This window comes from Oryzias latipes, chromosome 7 (genome assembly GCF_002234675.1).
Source record: "Oryzias latipes chromosome 7, ASM223467v1".
Taxonomy (NCBI): domain Eukaryota; kingdom Metazoa; phylum Chordata; class Actinopteri; order Beloniformes; family Adrianichthyidae; genus Oryzias; species Oryzias latipes.
In genome coordinates, this window is record NC_019865.2 from 7,345,774 (window position 1) to 7,361,392 (window position 15,619).

The 15,619-nt window shown below is 35.2% G+C and overlaps 1 protein-coding gene across 1 annotated transcript; it reads right to left on the reverse strand.

The window, feature by feature from the left end:
* Positions 1–1,648: 1,648 nt before the first annotated feature.
* Positions 1,649–14,490, reverse strand: sgk2 (SGK2, serine/threonine kinase 2). The gene is made up of 13 exons (XM_004070336.4): positions 14,362–14,490; positions 12,482–12,551; positions 11,572–11,633; positions 8,651–8,708; positions 7,969–8,052; positions 6,684–6,815; positions 5,689–5,801; positions 5,572–5,608; positions 5,417–5,503; positions 4,610–4,705; positions 4,086–4,241; positions 3,747–3,836; positions 1,649–3,312 (listed from the first exon to the last, which is right to left on the reverse strand). Exons 2-13 carry the CDS (start codon positions 12,494–12,496, stop codon positions 3,157–3,159), a joined length of 1,086 nt encoding a protein of 361 aa, XP_004070384.1. The 5' UTR covers positions 12,497–12,551; positions 14,362–14,490; the 3' UTR covers positions 1,649–3,156.
* Between the last annotated feature and the right edge of the window lie 1,129 nt (positions 14,491–15,619).

Sequence of the window (15,619 nt, forward strand, 5' to 3'; positions counted from 1 at the left end):
CGCCCGCGAGCCGCCAGCAAACATTGAAGGTTTTCGATAAAACACAGATATTATAATGCATTTTGTTTTAAATAGCAGTCTCATTGACAAATGTTAAAAATACACTTTTTGTGACACAAAAAAACACGTTTTTAAGAATTTAAATAGTGAGGAAAAAAAACACTACTGGCCACATCTGCAGTGTTAGCTAACAAAGCTGCAGCTAAGTACCAAAAATGCTATCTATATACTGCTTTTATAATTTTACTAACACCCATTCGACTATAATTATCTTTGAGCATAGTAATATTAAATTAATAACCACATTAAGCTGAATAATATTTTTGAAACCTATATAAATCAATCTAAAAATTTTTGGAATTTTAAATTTCTTTTGTTACTCTTCACCCACATATAAACGTAATTTTATATAATTTCGATTTCTATTAAGAATATATATCATTTTAAAAGATAAAATAAGTTGAACAGCCATGTCGGTCATTTTTATATTTACAACTGTATTTCGATAACCGTGCAGATCATAAAAGATGGGGCACGTGCTGCATGCATGCAAACTACTCTAATCGTTAAGTGCTTTTGTCCATCATTATCTGATAAACATAATAAATACAATGGGCTACATTTGTACAAGCTCATGCAAGTAACATTTATAAATATTTCAAATTAAAAGCTTCAAATTCCAGAAAATATTGTAAAGATTATTATTTTATATATATATATATATATATATATATATATATATATATATATATATATATATATATATATATATATATATATATATATATATATATATATATATATATATATATATATATATATATATATATTTTTTTTTTTTTTAACCAAAAAAATGCTTTTGTTTTTAGACATATATATATTAACACTGTCTGGTAAGTTAACATATGAATTTGCAGGAGTGTCCCTAAAGAATTTCACTTGACAAACGTGAGTTGTTTTACATATTACTCATCTGAAAAACAGAAAGCAGTACAAATGTGACTTTTTTTAAGTATGCTACCTCATGTACGAGTTCATTCACACAATATCTTCAGCAGTAATATCTTGAAAGGTACAGGGGACCAGTGGGACTCGAGTTTTGTTTTAAAGCTAACTGTTTTGAACAAGAGGGAGACAAAAGCAACAAATCAGCGTAGTCCTTCTGTGCTGAAAATAAAAATTTAAGAACACACAATAATACTGAAATCACAATATCTTGATTTAAGAAGTACTGCTGTTACTGTCAAAAAAGATTTTTAGTGTGCCGTTTGATAGAAACAAATTCTAGAATTGTGAGTTTGGAGTTTTTTTATTGTATTTTTATAATGCGCCTACTGTTGGATAAAATAAAAAGCAAAAATAAAATAAAAATTGAAAAAAATCAGAACGTACACGTCGAGCAGTACAGGCAAAGACAATTAAACCCCACTAAAAAAAAAGTACCAGTACTTACATTTCTTAACTATTCTCTGTTGCACATAAAATTGCACTTTTAGTTATAATTTCAAATTATGTTGGAAGAGAAATTTCCTTAATTGTTGGCGGTTTTTATAAGACTGTAGAAATTGCTACAACTAAAATTTCTGAATGTTTGAATTGTTTAGGTCTTGGGTCACGAATGAGGCCAGTAATTGGCGTGCATAACCAGTGACATGTCACAATATGTTCTTTATTCAAAAGTACATGACAATATTTTGACACCTGCTTGATTTATTTACAGGTTTTCTATATACACAGTCACACATGGATTTTTGCTATGAATGTCCTCAGTCCACTGCTGGCGTCCGACCGGGTCACCGGTTATGAAAAGCACCAACAGATCTGTTTACTGTAATTGTCTAGAAGAGTCAGGTACACAGAGTTCTAGCTTGAAAGGTTAGCGCGGCCAGGAGTCTGTTTGTTGCCTGTCAAGGAGCCTGACAGAAGTAGAACCTGCAACCATTTTTTAACAAAACGTACAAATTTCACTAGACATTTATTTAAGAAAATTGGGATAAAAAAAACATACAATATCTGTTGTCCAACACATCTTATCACAATACACATGAACTTATCACATCATTTGCTGTACATTCATTCACACATCTGACACAGTTTCTTCATTTCAACAACACTGTTCCTCTAAATCTAAATGAACAAATCTACTTGTTTACAGTCTAAAACATCTATTAAAAGAAACTTCTGACATTTTATTTATGAAAACAGAATATATATTAATAATAGAAATTGTACTAATATATGTCTGGACTGCAACTGTACATGGAGTATTTATTCTACATCATTGCACATACGGAAAAAGCATTTCTCAAACAACAGTTTTGTGATGAGCAGCAACCACTGCGTCACAACGTCTATTGATTACAGTTCATTTGAGCATCTCCTGGGATTTTACTCATAAGTATGAACAAAAGCCATCTTTAATAGAGTATGAAAAGGGTAAAAAGGTCAAGTTTGAGCTATTGATGCCATTTGTGATTTTGTCCCCTGTGACATGTTAGATTAAAAGTCTCCCATTTGTATTTTTAAATAAGCATCTAATTTCCAGATATTCTTCTCTAAGTCATATAGTAAAATGCAGAATTTTGCTCAAATTTAATGAGAAATAATGGAGACAAATTTTAGTAAAGATCATGTTTTCCTATTTTGCTGTCTCTTTTAATTATTTTCAAAATGATGCACTATAATAAAGTGAATGTATAAAGAAACTAATCTTGTGTAAATCCAGTGTTTTGTGTTCGTTGGTCTAGCAATAATAGGAGAGCTAGATTTCAATGTGTTAACCAATTAGACTGAATACACTGTTGGAAATACCTTTTTTTCATGTATCATAGTCTGTTACTCAAAAACTTCCACCAAAAAGAAAAACTATTACCGTAAATAAAATCTAATGAGTTTAAAGATTCTGCTTTAATAGCTGGCTTTGTCTTTGTGTTGAAATTTCTAAAAGTAAGTCACATAATGTGTTTAACTCTAAATGTCTCCATCCTCCTCCGTCTCCCTCTCTGCTTCACGCCCTAAAGGATGCCGGCAGAGTCACATGAGGAGCTGCGATATTTGTGAGGTCCAAACTCCGGGGAGTGATGACTCCCTACTCCAACATAAGCTTGTTTGTTTTTTTTCACGTTAATACAAGACGACAGTCAGGGACTATGCGCCTCACAGAAAGCTGTCTTCTGTAGCAACAAAGGAGAAACCATGGAATGCGTTGCTGGAGCTGAAACTGGCGTTGAGGTCTGGGGTCTGACTGACTGAGTTTGGAACCATTTCCCTGGTGAACTCTGGATCAATGTTCTGAGTGTCGGCAGGGCCTCGCTGAAAATGCAGAAACATTTTTAATAAGTTACGGTTTAGAACTCCTTTCATATATAAAAAACATCAGTGGGCAAAAAACGAGGAAATAAAATTATGAATGACGAAGCCTTCGTGTTTTGTGAAGGCAAATATAAATGTAACGTTAAACTTTTCTTGTCTGCTCACAGACTTGCTTCAGGATTAGTTCTAGGTTTTATCTGTGATAAAATGTCAGCTGATGAAAGGAAATATTTGACATTTAAGTCTGAGTTGAAGTAAAAAAAATGACAAATATAAGAATGTCGCCTCTCAGCTGATACGTTAGTGAATTAAGCTGTGGTCCTGTTACTCCCTGCATTTTAGAATCAAAATAAATAAAGACAAAATGTTCGTTTTGTATTAATGTGTTAATGGAGACGGATTGGAGAGCCGAGAGAAAGTCTGAAACTACTTACCACATTGGGATTGTAAGGAGGAGTAATTCTCTTGTGGTAAAGGTCATCCCAGTTGATTGGAGTAAAAAAAGAGTGGTTCTTTATTTCCAGCTGTAGTTGGAACAGAGATTAGAGATGTTAAAGTTCCTACAAAACAAGCAAAATTTCAACGTAACAATCTTCTTTTTTTTTTTTTTTTACACCTATACAATGTTTAGTAAACTCAGAAGTTGAACTAAATGAGTCTTATTACATTTATTTGCATTTACTTTGAATTTCCTTAGTGTATGTAATTTGCACTAGTGCACATTTATTTAATGAGAAGTGAAAACTTTTTTTTTTTCGGTGAAAGTTACTTACAAAGTCAGCAATAGACCCGAGACGTCTGTGCGGGTCTTTCTGCAGAAGACCCACGAGCAGAGAGCGGATGGCCTCTGACTTTCCCGGTGGCAGAAACAGCGGCTTGTGGAGGATCCCGTCATACATCTCACCCACGTCACGGCTGTAGAAGGGAGGCTAAAATCACCATCAATTGAGGGTGAACATTGTTGAGTGTTCTACACGTATGAAAACGTTGCAAAGCCATCACTGTCAGCTTACAAATACTTGGATTTACTTAGAGAAACCTCCCAAATGCAAACAATTGTTAGTATTAAAAGAATGTGTCCAAAAGAATCAGAGAGGAAAAACGCAGAACTGCATTGTGGTAATAAAACCATTTCTATTTATCGAGTTTGATTTTAAAAAACAATTACCGGTATATAATCACAGAAAGAATATATAAAAATGTAAGGAAGGTTTAAAGAATAAACCTTCTGTCATTTTGGTCAAAAATTGGAAACTAAGTAGCTTTTGAAGGCACATCCAGAAACATAAACACCTACCAGGCTATAGACCATCTCATAAAGAACTGCTCCCAGACACCACCAGTCCACCGTCCTGTCATATGGTTCTTTACGGAGAACCTCTGGTGCCAGATACTGAACAAAGAACGCAAAAAAAAAAAGAGAATAAATCAGAGACAGAGAATCTATAGTGATGACAAAGAAGAAGAAAAAATCTATAGTGATGACAAAGAAGAAGAAAAAATCTATAGTGATGACAAAGAAGAAGAAAAAAAACACTTCAAACATCCACTCCAATTCAAATTGTGTTTTTGAACTGTTTTGGGGCATTTTTCTGATGATGGAAGACGTATATTAAGAAAATTAAGCTCAAAATTGCACTACTGAGTATTTTTTTAATTCAAATTTTTGAAAATCAGGAGCAGCGAGAAAAAAAAGCCATTTCAACAATTTCTACTGCCACTCTATAAAAACTATCCATTTTCCCAACCCGCTTTGTCGCTTTCGGGGTTGCTGGGGCCTGTCCCAGCTGCTGTTGGGCGAACAGACGCCCAGAGAGAACCCATGCATGCACAAGGAGAGCATGCAAACTCCACACAGTAAGGTCCCCGTCGGGATTCTAGCTGTGAAGCAAGAGCACCGCCATGCAGCCCGCTCCGTAAAAACCATGCAGCCCGCTCCGTAAAAACCATATCCGGTAAAACAACACCGGCACAGTCATAATTAAAAGACTAGTGGGAACACATTAAAAATAGATCAAAACATGACCGGAGTGCGACTTTAACGGCTGTTCAGACAGCTAAAGTCCATTCTAACACCAATGTGGCTCCTTCATGAATGTTGTACCTCTGGAGTGCCACAGAACGTTGTCGTTGTTCCTTCTGGCTCCACACCTTCTTTACAGAGTCCAAAATCTGTCAGCACCACATGACCCTGCACAAAAAAAAAAACCATGAACACATGCACCAAATACACACGGAGGAATGTTTCTACCAACTTACCTGAGAATCTAAAAGAATATTTTCTGGCTTCAAATCTCTGAGGGGAAAAAAAAGAACCAGTTGGTCACAAACAGAATTCCAAAATACATCGTCCTGAACTCCGTTAGTTTTTCCAACCTGTAGACGATGTTGAGAGAGTGAAGGTAGCCGATTGCGCTTGCAACTTCAGCTGCATAGAACCGCGCTCTGGGCTCTGAGAAACACCTTTCTCTCTGCAGGTGGAAGAACAGCTGAAGAGAAACAAACCCAGAAATTACAAAAAGGTTTAAAACGAGTTTAGTGATGGAATCTAAACAGATAAAAGGATGGAATTAAAATAAAACTGAATCAGGAAGAAACAGAAATGACACAGAAAGCCAAAAATGATAACATTTAATCATCAATTAGTAAATACAAATAAATAAGATTCAAAAATATAATGTACGATATTGTCACACAGCCACTATGTTACATTTTATGCATATTGCATGGATGAAAATTGATCATATCTGTGAAATTTTCACAGATATGAATCCAGGAAAAAGTGCAAATAAAACAAGAAAAGAACACGTAAATCAACATAAGAGCCACACAAAACGCCGCAAAATGTGCATGAACCGTGCGCTTTTAACATGCGATTTGTGTGTCAATTACATAATTTTAATGTGATATGTACGCAGTATACGGGATATAAAAGTTATACATCGGTGGTACATGCGTACAAAGTCAGTCCGACATATATGGAACGGTCATGGTTTGTCGTATGCATCCTGCAAAAAATTAGGTATAATTGCTCAAGATTTATGTAATAATTGCGTATAAACTACATCAGATGCACATCGACATCACATCGATGAATGATGAACACAAGAAACACTTGTGAATTACGCATTTCATGCATGAATGACAAAAAACAGAAAGTTAATGCATAAAAGTCTATGTAGTGGCTGCGTGACAAAATTACTAACAAAGTTCGATATGTTCATTTTAAAATTTGACATTTGAGTTGAAATGTTTTTATGTACTTTTTCATTCAATTCAAAACTTTATTTTCTAAATTCAAAATGTCTGCAAAAAGGCAAATACACATACCGGTACATATCCATTTATTGAATTTACTGCTAAGCGGTTACCTCTCCACCGTTGACGTAGTCAAGAACAAAGTAAAGCTTCTCTGACGTCTGAAAGGAATAGTGGAGCCGAACCAGAAACGGATGTTTCAGACTCTTCAGCAGAACGTTTCTCTCAGCCATGATGTTCTTTTGCTGCATAGAAAAAAGAACATCTTTCAGTGCATTTCCAGCAAAATAATAAATAAATCGACTCTATAGACGTGGTTGGACTTTAAGAAAATGTTTAATCTCTGATTAAAAGAAAAAAAATTCATCCTTTGGACTGTAGAACATATACATAGGATGAAAGAATCCCTTCTATAGAATGTGTCATTTTTCCCTGCATGACCGAATGTCTTCCAACCACCCGCACCTCAAAGGGATTCTGCTGCATCATGCTCTCCGTTTGTTTTCATTTGGTTGAATGCTTTATAGCACTGCGTGACAATGTTCCCTTTTACTGTAGATGATACTGTAAACATTCCAGAACACAGAAATCACACACCATGTAAATGTATTTTTCTGTATCCTGTTTGTGCTAAAACAAGGTGTGTGTGGGCTTAACATACATGTTACCTATTTTCAGATGGTCAGTTTTTATTGATTATAGTTGAAAGAAGAATTGTTCAAAAGATAAAGATCCATTCTTTACTCAAGTTCGTTGCAAGCTGGAAGAGAAACCATCATTCCAGACATCATTTATGAATCAAATTCCATAGAATGTAGGATGATGAAATGCCTTTTAGACTAAACTCTTCCTCATGTGGTAAAATAAGCTTTTTCAAGGTCAGAATTGAAATGTCAGACAATGATTGGAACAGATCATGCATTTCACTGAGGCAGAAAAAAAATAGCTTTAGGTGAGAGGATTCATGTTTTTGATCCGACATTTTTTTCTCCTGTGTTGCTCAGCAAACATAAAGCTGGTTAAGTGTTGTAAAATGTGTTCTTTGAACTGAACAAACAGAAGATTAGATAAGATTCAGATCCTGTTGCTGGTCAGGAGACTGTTTACTAATATCTGTCTAAGTTACTGACTCACCGGACAAACCAAACACACACTTTTCTGTGAACTGTTTAAATACCGTGATCGAGTGGTTTACTTTATTAGGTTGTTGGACTGCAGGGCTTTTGTCAATAAGTTGCATGTTAATAGGTTGCACTTTAAAGGGACACAAATACAACATTTTTCTTTGACTGGTGAGGAAATAGTTCATTAGATCCACCTAAAAGCTGCAAAGTGTTTCCGTTTTGAGCTCATTCCCCTGCTGTGGTTTCACACAGATGAACAGAATGAAATGCAAACCTCTTTCTTCTTCAGGATGATTTTCTTCTGCAGCACTTTGACGGCGTAGAACTTGTTGTCAGCCTTCAGCTTGGCGAGCAGGACCTGCATGGAGGTTTGCTTATTAGAGGGTTTGTTTGGTAAATATCCTGCACCAGCATGGGGACACGCTGCTCTGCAGTCAGGCATTTTTACCAAAGAGCTCCACCGATGAGTGATCAGTGGAAACAGATGATACTGAGAAATATGATACAAAGAAACAAGCATTCTCATAAAATGATTGCTATCATTTTGGTTTTTGGGAATAAAATTTATATTATTGTGATTTTTTGGAAAAAAACGAGGTCCTCAGTGAACTGCAGAGTTAATGATTGGTGGAGCAGGAAGCACATTTTAAGCAGATAGAAGTTGCCACACAAGACTCCCTCTGACCAATGTCAGCAGTAGGTCACCGTCATGCTCATTTCCACTCCTAATCTTTTACATAATACAATGTGAGAGCAGCAGCTTTGGTTTTATGCATAGATCAGTGTTAATTTACAAAAGCAACCATTTAAACAAGCAAAAATATGACATTTCACCTCCCCAAACTAAAGTCAGCCAGGGAGTCTGCGCTAGTCAATGTATGAACGGAATGACTAACGAGAATTTGCATTTAAAAAAACAAAAACAAGGAGATGTAGGAAAACAAGTGGAGAGTTACCTTTCCAAAGGTCCCTTTACCAATGACAGCCAAGAAGTCAAAGTCAGTCGGTCTGGCGCTAAAGTAAAACACAAAATATTCATATAAAAACTTTTCTTTTTTTTTAGGTACACAATTACATAAAGGGCCCAAAAACTTAAACATGTGGAAGTATAGCACAAACATCTGAAAGAAAATTATCTTCCATTAAGGTGACCAGAAATGTGTGCCTCATTCAGTAGTTTTCTAGATTTCTCTATAAAATTCACCTTAAAAGCTATAAAAATAAAACCTTGGAAGATCAAAATCCTAATTTATCTTTATGGGAAACTAATACCACCTTTCTAAGATTTAAATATATCCACCTTTAAGAGGAAATGAAGTTGTTAAACTGTGGGAGGAGGTGACTATTTTGACGACAACACCAGAAGTGTTGTCGTTTCAAAAGTTGGTTTTAAAAAATGATCTAATTTTGCCGAAATTTCATGAAAACGAGTCATTGAAAAAAAAAATTCTGGAAGAAAAAATAAAATTAAGTTAAACCTTTTTGGAACTAAGGGTTTTTGTTTATCAACCTGGTGGTGGTAAGCTCATGGTCTGGGCCACTGTATTTTAAAATGTTGCCAAATGAGTTAAATTTAGAGGAAAACAAACCATTCTCCTCTATTCATGATACTTAAATGTTGTCTTCAATGAATTTGATATTATGCAGCTCATCCGAAATTGCTGGGCAAAGACTTGAATAGTCTAATATTATATATTATAAAATTAATTGCAGTAATAAATTGTTCAAATGTCACAATTATTGATACAAATGATTGAAGTTTTAAATGGAAACTATAATTTATATTTTATTTTGCAATGATTTGTTCTTAACAAAGTTCATTTTAGTTGTCCAGGTAGACAAATACACTTGTCCGCACATTCAATCTGAGATTTAATTAGGTCATTATAGTTATTTAATTATTCTCTTCTCTGCCTAAAAAGTGAGTCTAGCTTCAATAATAGTTAACCCCTTCATGCCTAAATTTTCTTACAATCATAATAAAAATATATTCTTCCAGGTTTTTTTCCCATTCAATTAAGTGGAGTTCTGGATTAAGGATTGAAAGGGTTAAAGTTATCTCTGTAACCCGTCTCGCCTGCAGAACAGGCCCCTCCATGTGGCCGCCCGCCCCTCGGGCAGGTCACGGAGGTCAGCGTTCATCGTGTTCAGCAGGAGGATTGTTTTCATCACACAAATCTCGCTGAACTGTTGTAAAACAAGCTCGAGAGGAGAATCAAATGACACCTGGAGCCACCTTTTCTGTTCAATTCCCCCAGCACACCCTCTTTACCACCTCCATCTAATCCAGTGAACTGTAAAATGAAATGAGGAGCGATTATTTTTATAACCCTTCAGGGATCGCGACAAAGATTAAACAGGTGTTATGTAAAGGGAAAGTTGTGATGCTGCTGTCACTCAGCTGATCCCAGTGTCAGTCTGCTGTGTTTAGGAGCATAGAAATGCTTCCCTTTGATGTACTAAAGGAAATAAAACCAACAAATGCTTGATGCGCTCATAGTTATCTCTGAGTAAAACTGAGCACGGATCATAGGAGAGCCTTCTCTGCCATAAGGAGTCCAGTGGATCACACAGTTTCACTTGAATAGCACTTTTTTTTCTGTGAGGTCATGTCCTTCCTAGCTTTCCTCACTTCATTGCACTTCACATTAAAGTGGGAATTACATGAAAAAAAAAATCATATGCAGCTAAAATCTTTAAGAACTGCAGTTTAAACTCATTAGGTTTGTAAATCTACGAATTCCTGGGATTTAGTTTCAGGAAGGAGAGGCCTTCTCCAGGCAACCTCTTCAAACAAACCACACTCGTTAAATCTTTTTCTGATAACGTGGTCATGAACATTAATTTTTAACATATTCCCTCAGGTCTACAGTCTAAGATTTAGCTTTAAATGTGTTATTAAATTGTTCATTTGTTCCAGAAATATGTATAAGATCTGATATGAGAAAGATGTTTGCTTCTTAATTGTTACAATGAATTCCTAAGAAAGTTACTGAAATCCATGACAAATATTTGAATATTTAATCATGTTTTGCTAACATCTGCTGATACTTCATACACTCTAAACTGTCCATGAGAGTTGAGCTGGTCTGACTCTTTAAACAGTCCTACATCATGCTTTTCTTAAGCCTTTCAGAGAAAACAAATTCCACATGAATATGATAAAATACTACCTTAGGCACACAAAAGAACAATTATTTAATGAACTATTAATTATTTTCACCGCTCATTTCCCTACACTCTTACACTACACTCTCTGAGGCTCCGCCTTTCGCTCCTTGTGGGTGCCGCCCATTTCATGACGTCAAACCTAAAGCCGGCCTCGGCAGCGTGTCTGCGTTTCTCCCAAACATCATTCCAACTTTTGCAAAGATGGATGTGCATAGAAAAGGAAAGCGTTGTAGCCAACCACAGCTAGTTCCACAGAGAAAGTGGCTGTTTGTGTTAGCCTGGGGGCGGAGCTGGCAGTGCAGACTCTTCCTGGAAGGGGCTGATGCTCAGAGAGCAGGTTTTATAGGAATGCTCAGAAATGCGTAGAATGGAGCAAAATACCGCTGTGGGGTTGTTTTTTGTCAGTAATAAACATTATAATACACTTAAAAGCTCAAAAAAGTTGATTTTGCATGGTTTAGGCCGTTTTAAGGAATAGGAGAAGGTCCAAATCACACTATGCGACACGTTAACACCACCCATTTATAGCTGGACACTGTCCTGAATAGAACGAGGCTGGAAAAAAAAAAACCTGATAACTGATGCTTTACAGACTCCTCATTTGCATAATTCAGTCTGTTAGTTTGATCAGCTGATTTTAGAATTTCATGAAAAATAAGTGTATGACTTTGACTACGTATGTGTCAGTGAGAAAAGGAAAACTCACTGAGGGTTTGCTGAAGGTCCCAGGTTGACATCACCGAGAGCAGAGGGGGAAGCTGATCGCAGCTGAGAAAAACACCACAAAAAACCACGTTTGGATAATCAAATCCTAAACATACAGATCATCAATTTACATTTACACTTGTATGTACTTTCAAAGCCATGCATTTTCGTTTGTTTTTAAATCATTTGAAAGTTACTTTGCCTTCTGTGTGATAATAATAATCATTTCAATGCTGCAGGGCGTAGTGAAGGTAAGAAACCCCGAAAAAATGTTAAAACTTCTGAGTTTTGAACATGAATCCTCACTGTAGTTCTTCATAAAATGTTTAGGGTAATTTTTTCTGTTCCTTCAGATATTTCAATATTTATTTATTTGCATTTTCATGACTTCAGCATTTTTATTGCATGAGGTAAACAAAATTTTTTTTAAATTTGGAGTTTAAGACAGAAAAAAAGGTTTAATTCCTGGTTTATTAAGAAAATTAGGAAGCTCATTAAAAATTTGAATTGTCCAGATTTTGCCAATGCCTATCCACGAATAAATTAAATACATTTATTACAATGTGATGCTGTTTAAGTCTAACTTTAATGCAGGGTTTTGAGTAAATTCTTAAATTTGAATGCGAGAAGCGAAAAAGGGGCTCAGATGATCATGGTGTCCAGTAATCTAATTAGAAAAAAAAGGACTTAACGTATTTAATACTTTGCAGAAATCATATTTTTCCCCTAAACATCAACATAAAGCAAAGTCAATAAATTATAAAACAACAGGACACAAATATTTCAGGTCTCCAGGTTTTGCTGATTTTAATTTGGTAAAACAAAGAAGATGTTTTGCATATTTGATTTGTGAAAAAAAATAGTCACGTCTTATATTATACATAACTGAAACCAAAAAAAAGTGTACTTACATTACTGTGTGCCATGGTTGTTACAATCGATATACCTGAAGATTCACCGGGGCATCAGTGATGGACCGCTCTGTGGGAGGAGAGTTTCAGTGTTTTTGGGGATTTCACTAACTTATGACAGGCTTAACACCTCACGTCTACTGAAATATGTCTGCGTGGGCATGTGTGTGTGTTTGTGGTTATGGAGATCAGCTGTTGACCTGTACATAACAGTCTACGGATTCAGAGGAACCAGTAAGTCTGGTTTGAGAGACATGAGTTGCTGAAACAACAAAACGCCAAAAGTGGGATGTCATGCTTTTTGTATGTGCCTATGTCTTTGCATTTTCTTGATTTCTTTACTTCTTTTAACTAAAATTGCCTAGCTTAAGGTCATATCACAACATTTCAAATGGATTCAAGTCCAAATGTACTTCTCGCCTATGCAGTAATGAACCGTCTGTGATGGTGCTGCAGCTGCAGAACACGAGGGCTTGAGCCTGAAATCAAATTATTCTGCTTTCAGGATTTATGGCAGAGTATTAATGAGTCTATGACAAACTATCCAGGTCAGGATGCAGCACAGCAGCCCCAGACCATCACGCTACCACTACCATGTTTGATGACTGTAAAATATTATTTTAAATGTGTACGTTTGCAAAAAGTTTCTTGTTATTACTCAGCAAAATATTGCTCAAGTGTTGGTATAACCAAACTGAATCAAACTGAATCATGCATTCTAATGGTCTCCTAAAGGAGATGTTGTGCTCTCACAATATCTAATTGACAAGTTAGTGGGACTAATGTTCCAACTTTCTCCAACAATGGCTCCCATTTTCTTTCTCCAACCCAGAAAAGCTTCTTGCCGGATATTTGTCAAGATTCGCTTTACCAGCAGTTCCTGACGTTTTATTCTCCATGGCAGAAGGAAATGTTGAAAAGAGAATTAAAAAAAACCCACCATGAATAAAATAACAAAATGACAAAAAATGTGATATATTGGTATTTTTGCCATATTCTTTTTACTTATGTACTTCTAGCATAAAACATGCTTAACACAGCTATATCGAAAAATGTTGCAAAAATTCATCTTTATGTATTTGTCTTTTATAATAAAAATCCTCATAAGAGGCCTAGTTTTTAAGTATTTACATTTCTAGTGCCTTTGACAGCATTTTATTCAAAAGAAAATGCGTAGACAAGATTGCTATTTTTCCAAATATCTGGTGACTGAAAAATAGCAATTATTTCTCTCTCTGGATATACACTCTTCATAATTTTTATGGAGCATTTAGTGAAAACATGTTAATACTTTGTAAGTAAACACCACATGAGGACACCTTTTGTCTTATCAGCACTAAGTCCAAGAAAACAGGTTCATTGTGATCAGTGCTCTTGGCAAAAGGTGATTTACACCTCGGACATTGCAGCTTTTAAATCAGCGTTGTTGTTGTTTTTTCAGGATTCTCCATGAATCTTCAAAAAAAATCAAATGACTAATTAGTGCTGAGTGCTGAACTATAAAGAGAAGTTTGTTTGGGTGCTAGAGCTCAGTAAAAAGAGACGTATTTAAACCAAAAATAACTCCGACATGTTTGGAGGACAAACACTTCTTTATCCTTAAAGGCGCAACATGTTTTAAGTGTTTTTAGGGAATTTTTAAAAAGCGTTATTGTTCCAACTTTTCTCACATTTGGAAAAAAAAAATCAAAATACATTAAAATTAAAGCATTATTCACAAATATCAGATTTATTTTAAATACAAGTACGACACAACACTTGAGCAGCAAAGCTAACATAAAAGCTTAGAAATTAGCAGTCGCAGTCATAAAAATGAACATTTTTAAACGGAATAAAGAATGATAATAAAAACAGGAGCGAAAAAAACTCAGTTTTCTTACTTGAGTGCAGAGAAAATCCGTCTGCTGACAGCCTACTTAGTTAAAAGATCTGTGGAGACTCAATGCAGACCCGAGGCGTCCTGTCTTTAAAAAAAGACAAACGTCACGAAGGACGGTCCACTGATCCAGGATGGGAGGGAATCAATGATAAAAAGTTGCCGAGCTCAAAAGGTAGGAGGCGGGGCCAGAGACCTGTGGGCGGGGCTGACTCCTCCTGCAGGTTTTCAAAATAAACAGGACTTTTTTTCAGTCCCCTTATTTAAATACCTTCTAGCTGCATAAACTCTACGTTTGTTAAAAAAAAAAAATCAGTAAACAAGTATGAGTTCAAGAGCGGCTACACAAAATCAATATCAGCACATCTGTCAATTTTTTTTATTTTTATTCTTTATTTATTTTAGGCACTTACACGTCTCGTGTCTTCTCCGGAAGTGGTGCTAAACCCTTCAAAAGAATATTTCGCAAAAAATAAAAAGCGTGATGTAAATATATGTGAATAAAAGTTCTTGTATTACTAAATTTGTTATCTTATTTACCATTATCTGTTCCTTCTGGTTGCAATTACTAATTGTATATTCTTGTTAATTCGCTGAATGTTAAGCAATGTTCTGTCATGTTTAATTGTTTAATCCTAAATAAAATTAGTAACAAAATTGAAAGCGCAATAAAGCTTGATTTATTTAAAACTTTACATATAGAAAGTCAGAGAGCATTAAAACAATTCAAAGCCAAAAAATAAATCTTGAAAAAATTAATTTAAAAAGACCCAGCAACATTTGAAAAACTATGTGAATATGGAAACCATTTGAAAAATATTAAAAATGTTTTTACCACAAACTATAGTTTTTAAAAATATACATAAGAGCAGATAATTACTGTTTTTAACATGAAAATAAATATTTAATTTACATAAATTTAAATGTGATTTATTTAGCTTGATTGTGACAAATAATTTACGTTTTTAGCGTTAGATTTTTGAGATTTTTTACAGAAATTCTAAGTAACTCATGGAGGGATGCCAAAACACCACCCTCCCTATTTGAGCACCGTTGTTCTCAAATAGGGAGTGTCCTTGTTGCACTCTTACATTTACTTTAATATTCTCATCACGTCGTTTCCTTTCGTCTCAGCTTAGTCCAGATAGTTGACAGTTTCTAGTCGGATCCAGCAGGAGGTTCACATTTCTTTTGAATATTTTTATACTAGAAAAAGAAAGACCATGTGGGCTCGGTTGTGAAAACATTAGTAGGAAGGTGTG

Coding starts and splice junctions, on each gene's coding strand:
- sgk2 (XM_004070336.4), bottom strand. Junction 4,706..5,416: donor CGTTCTGTGGCACTCCAGAG/GTACAACATTCA, acceptor TTCTTTGTTCAG/TATCTGGCACCAGAGGTTCT. Junction 3,313..3,746: donor CTCCTTACAATCCCAATGTG/GTAAGTAGTTTC, acceptor CTGCATTTTCAG/CGAGGCCCTGCCGACACTCA.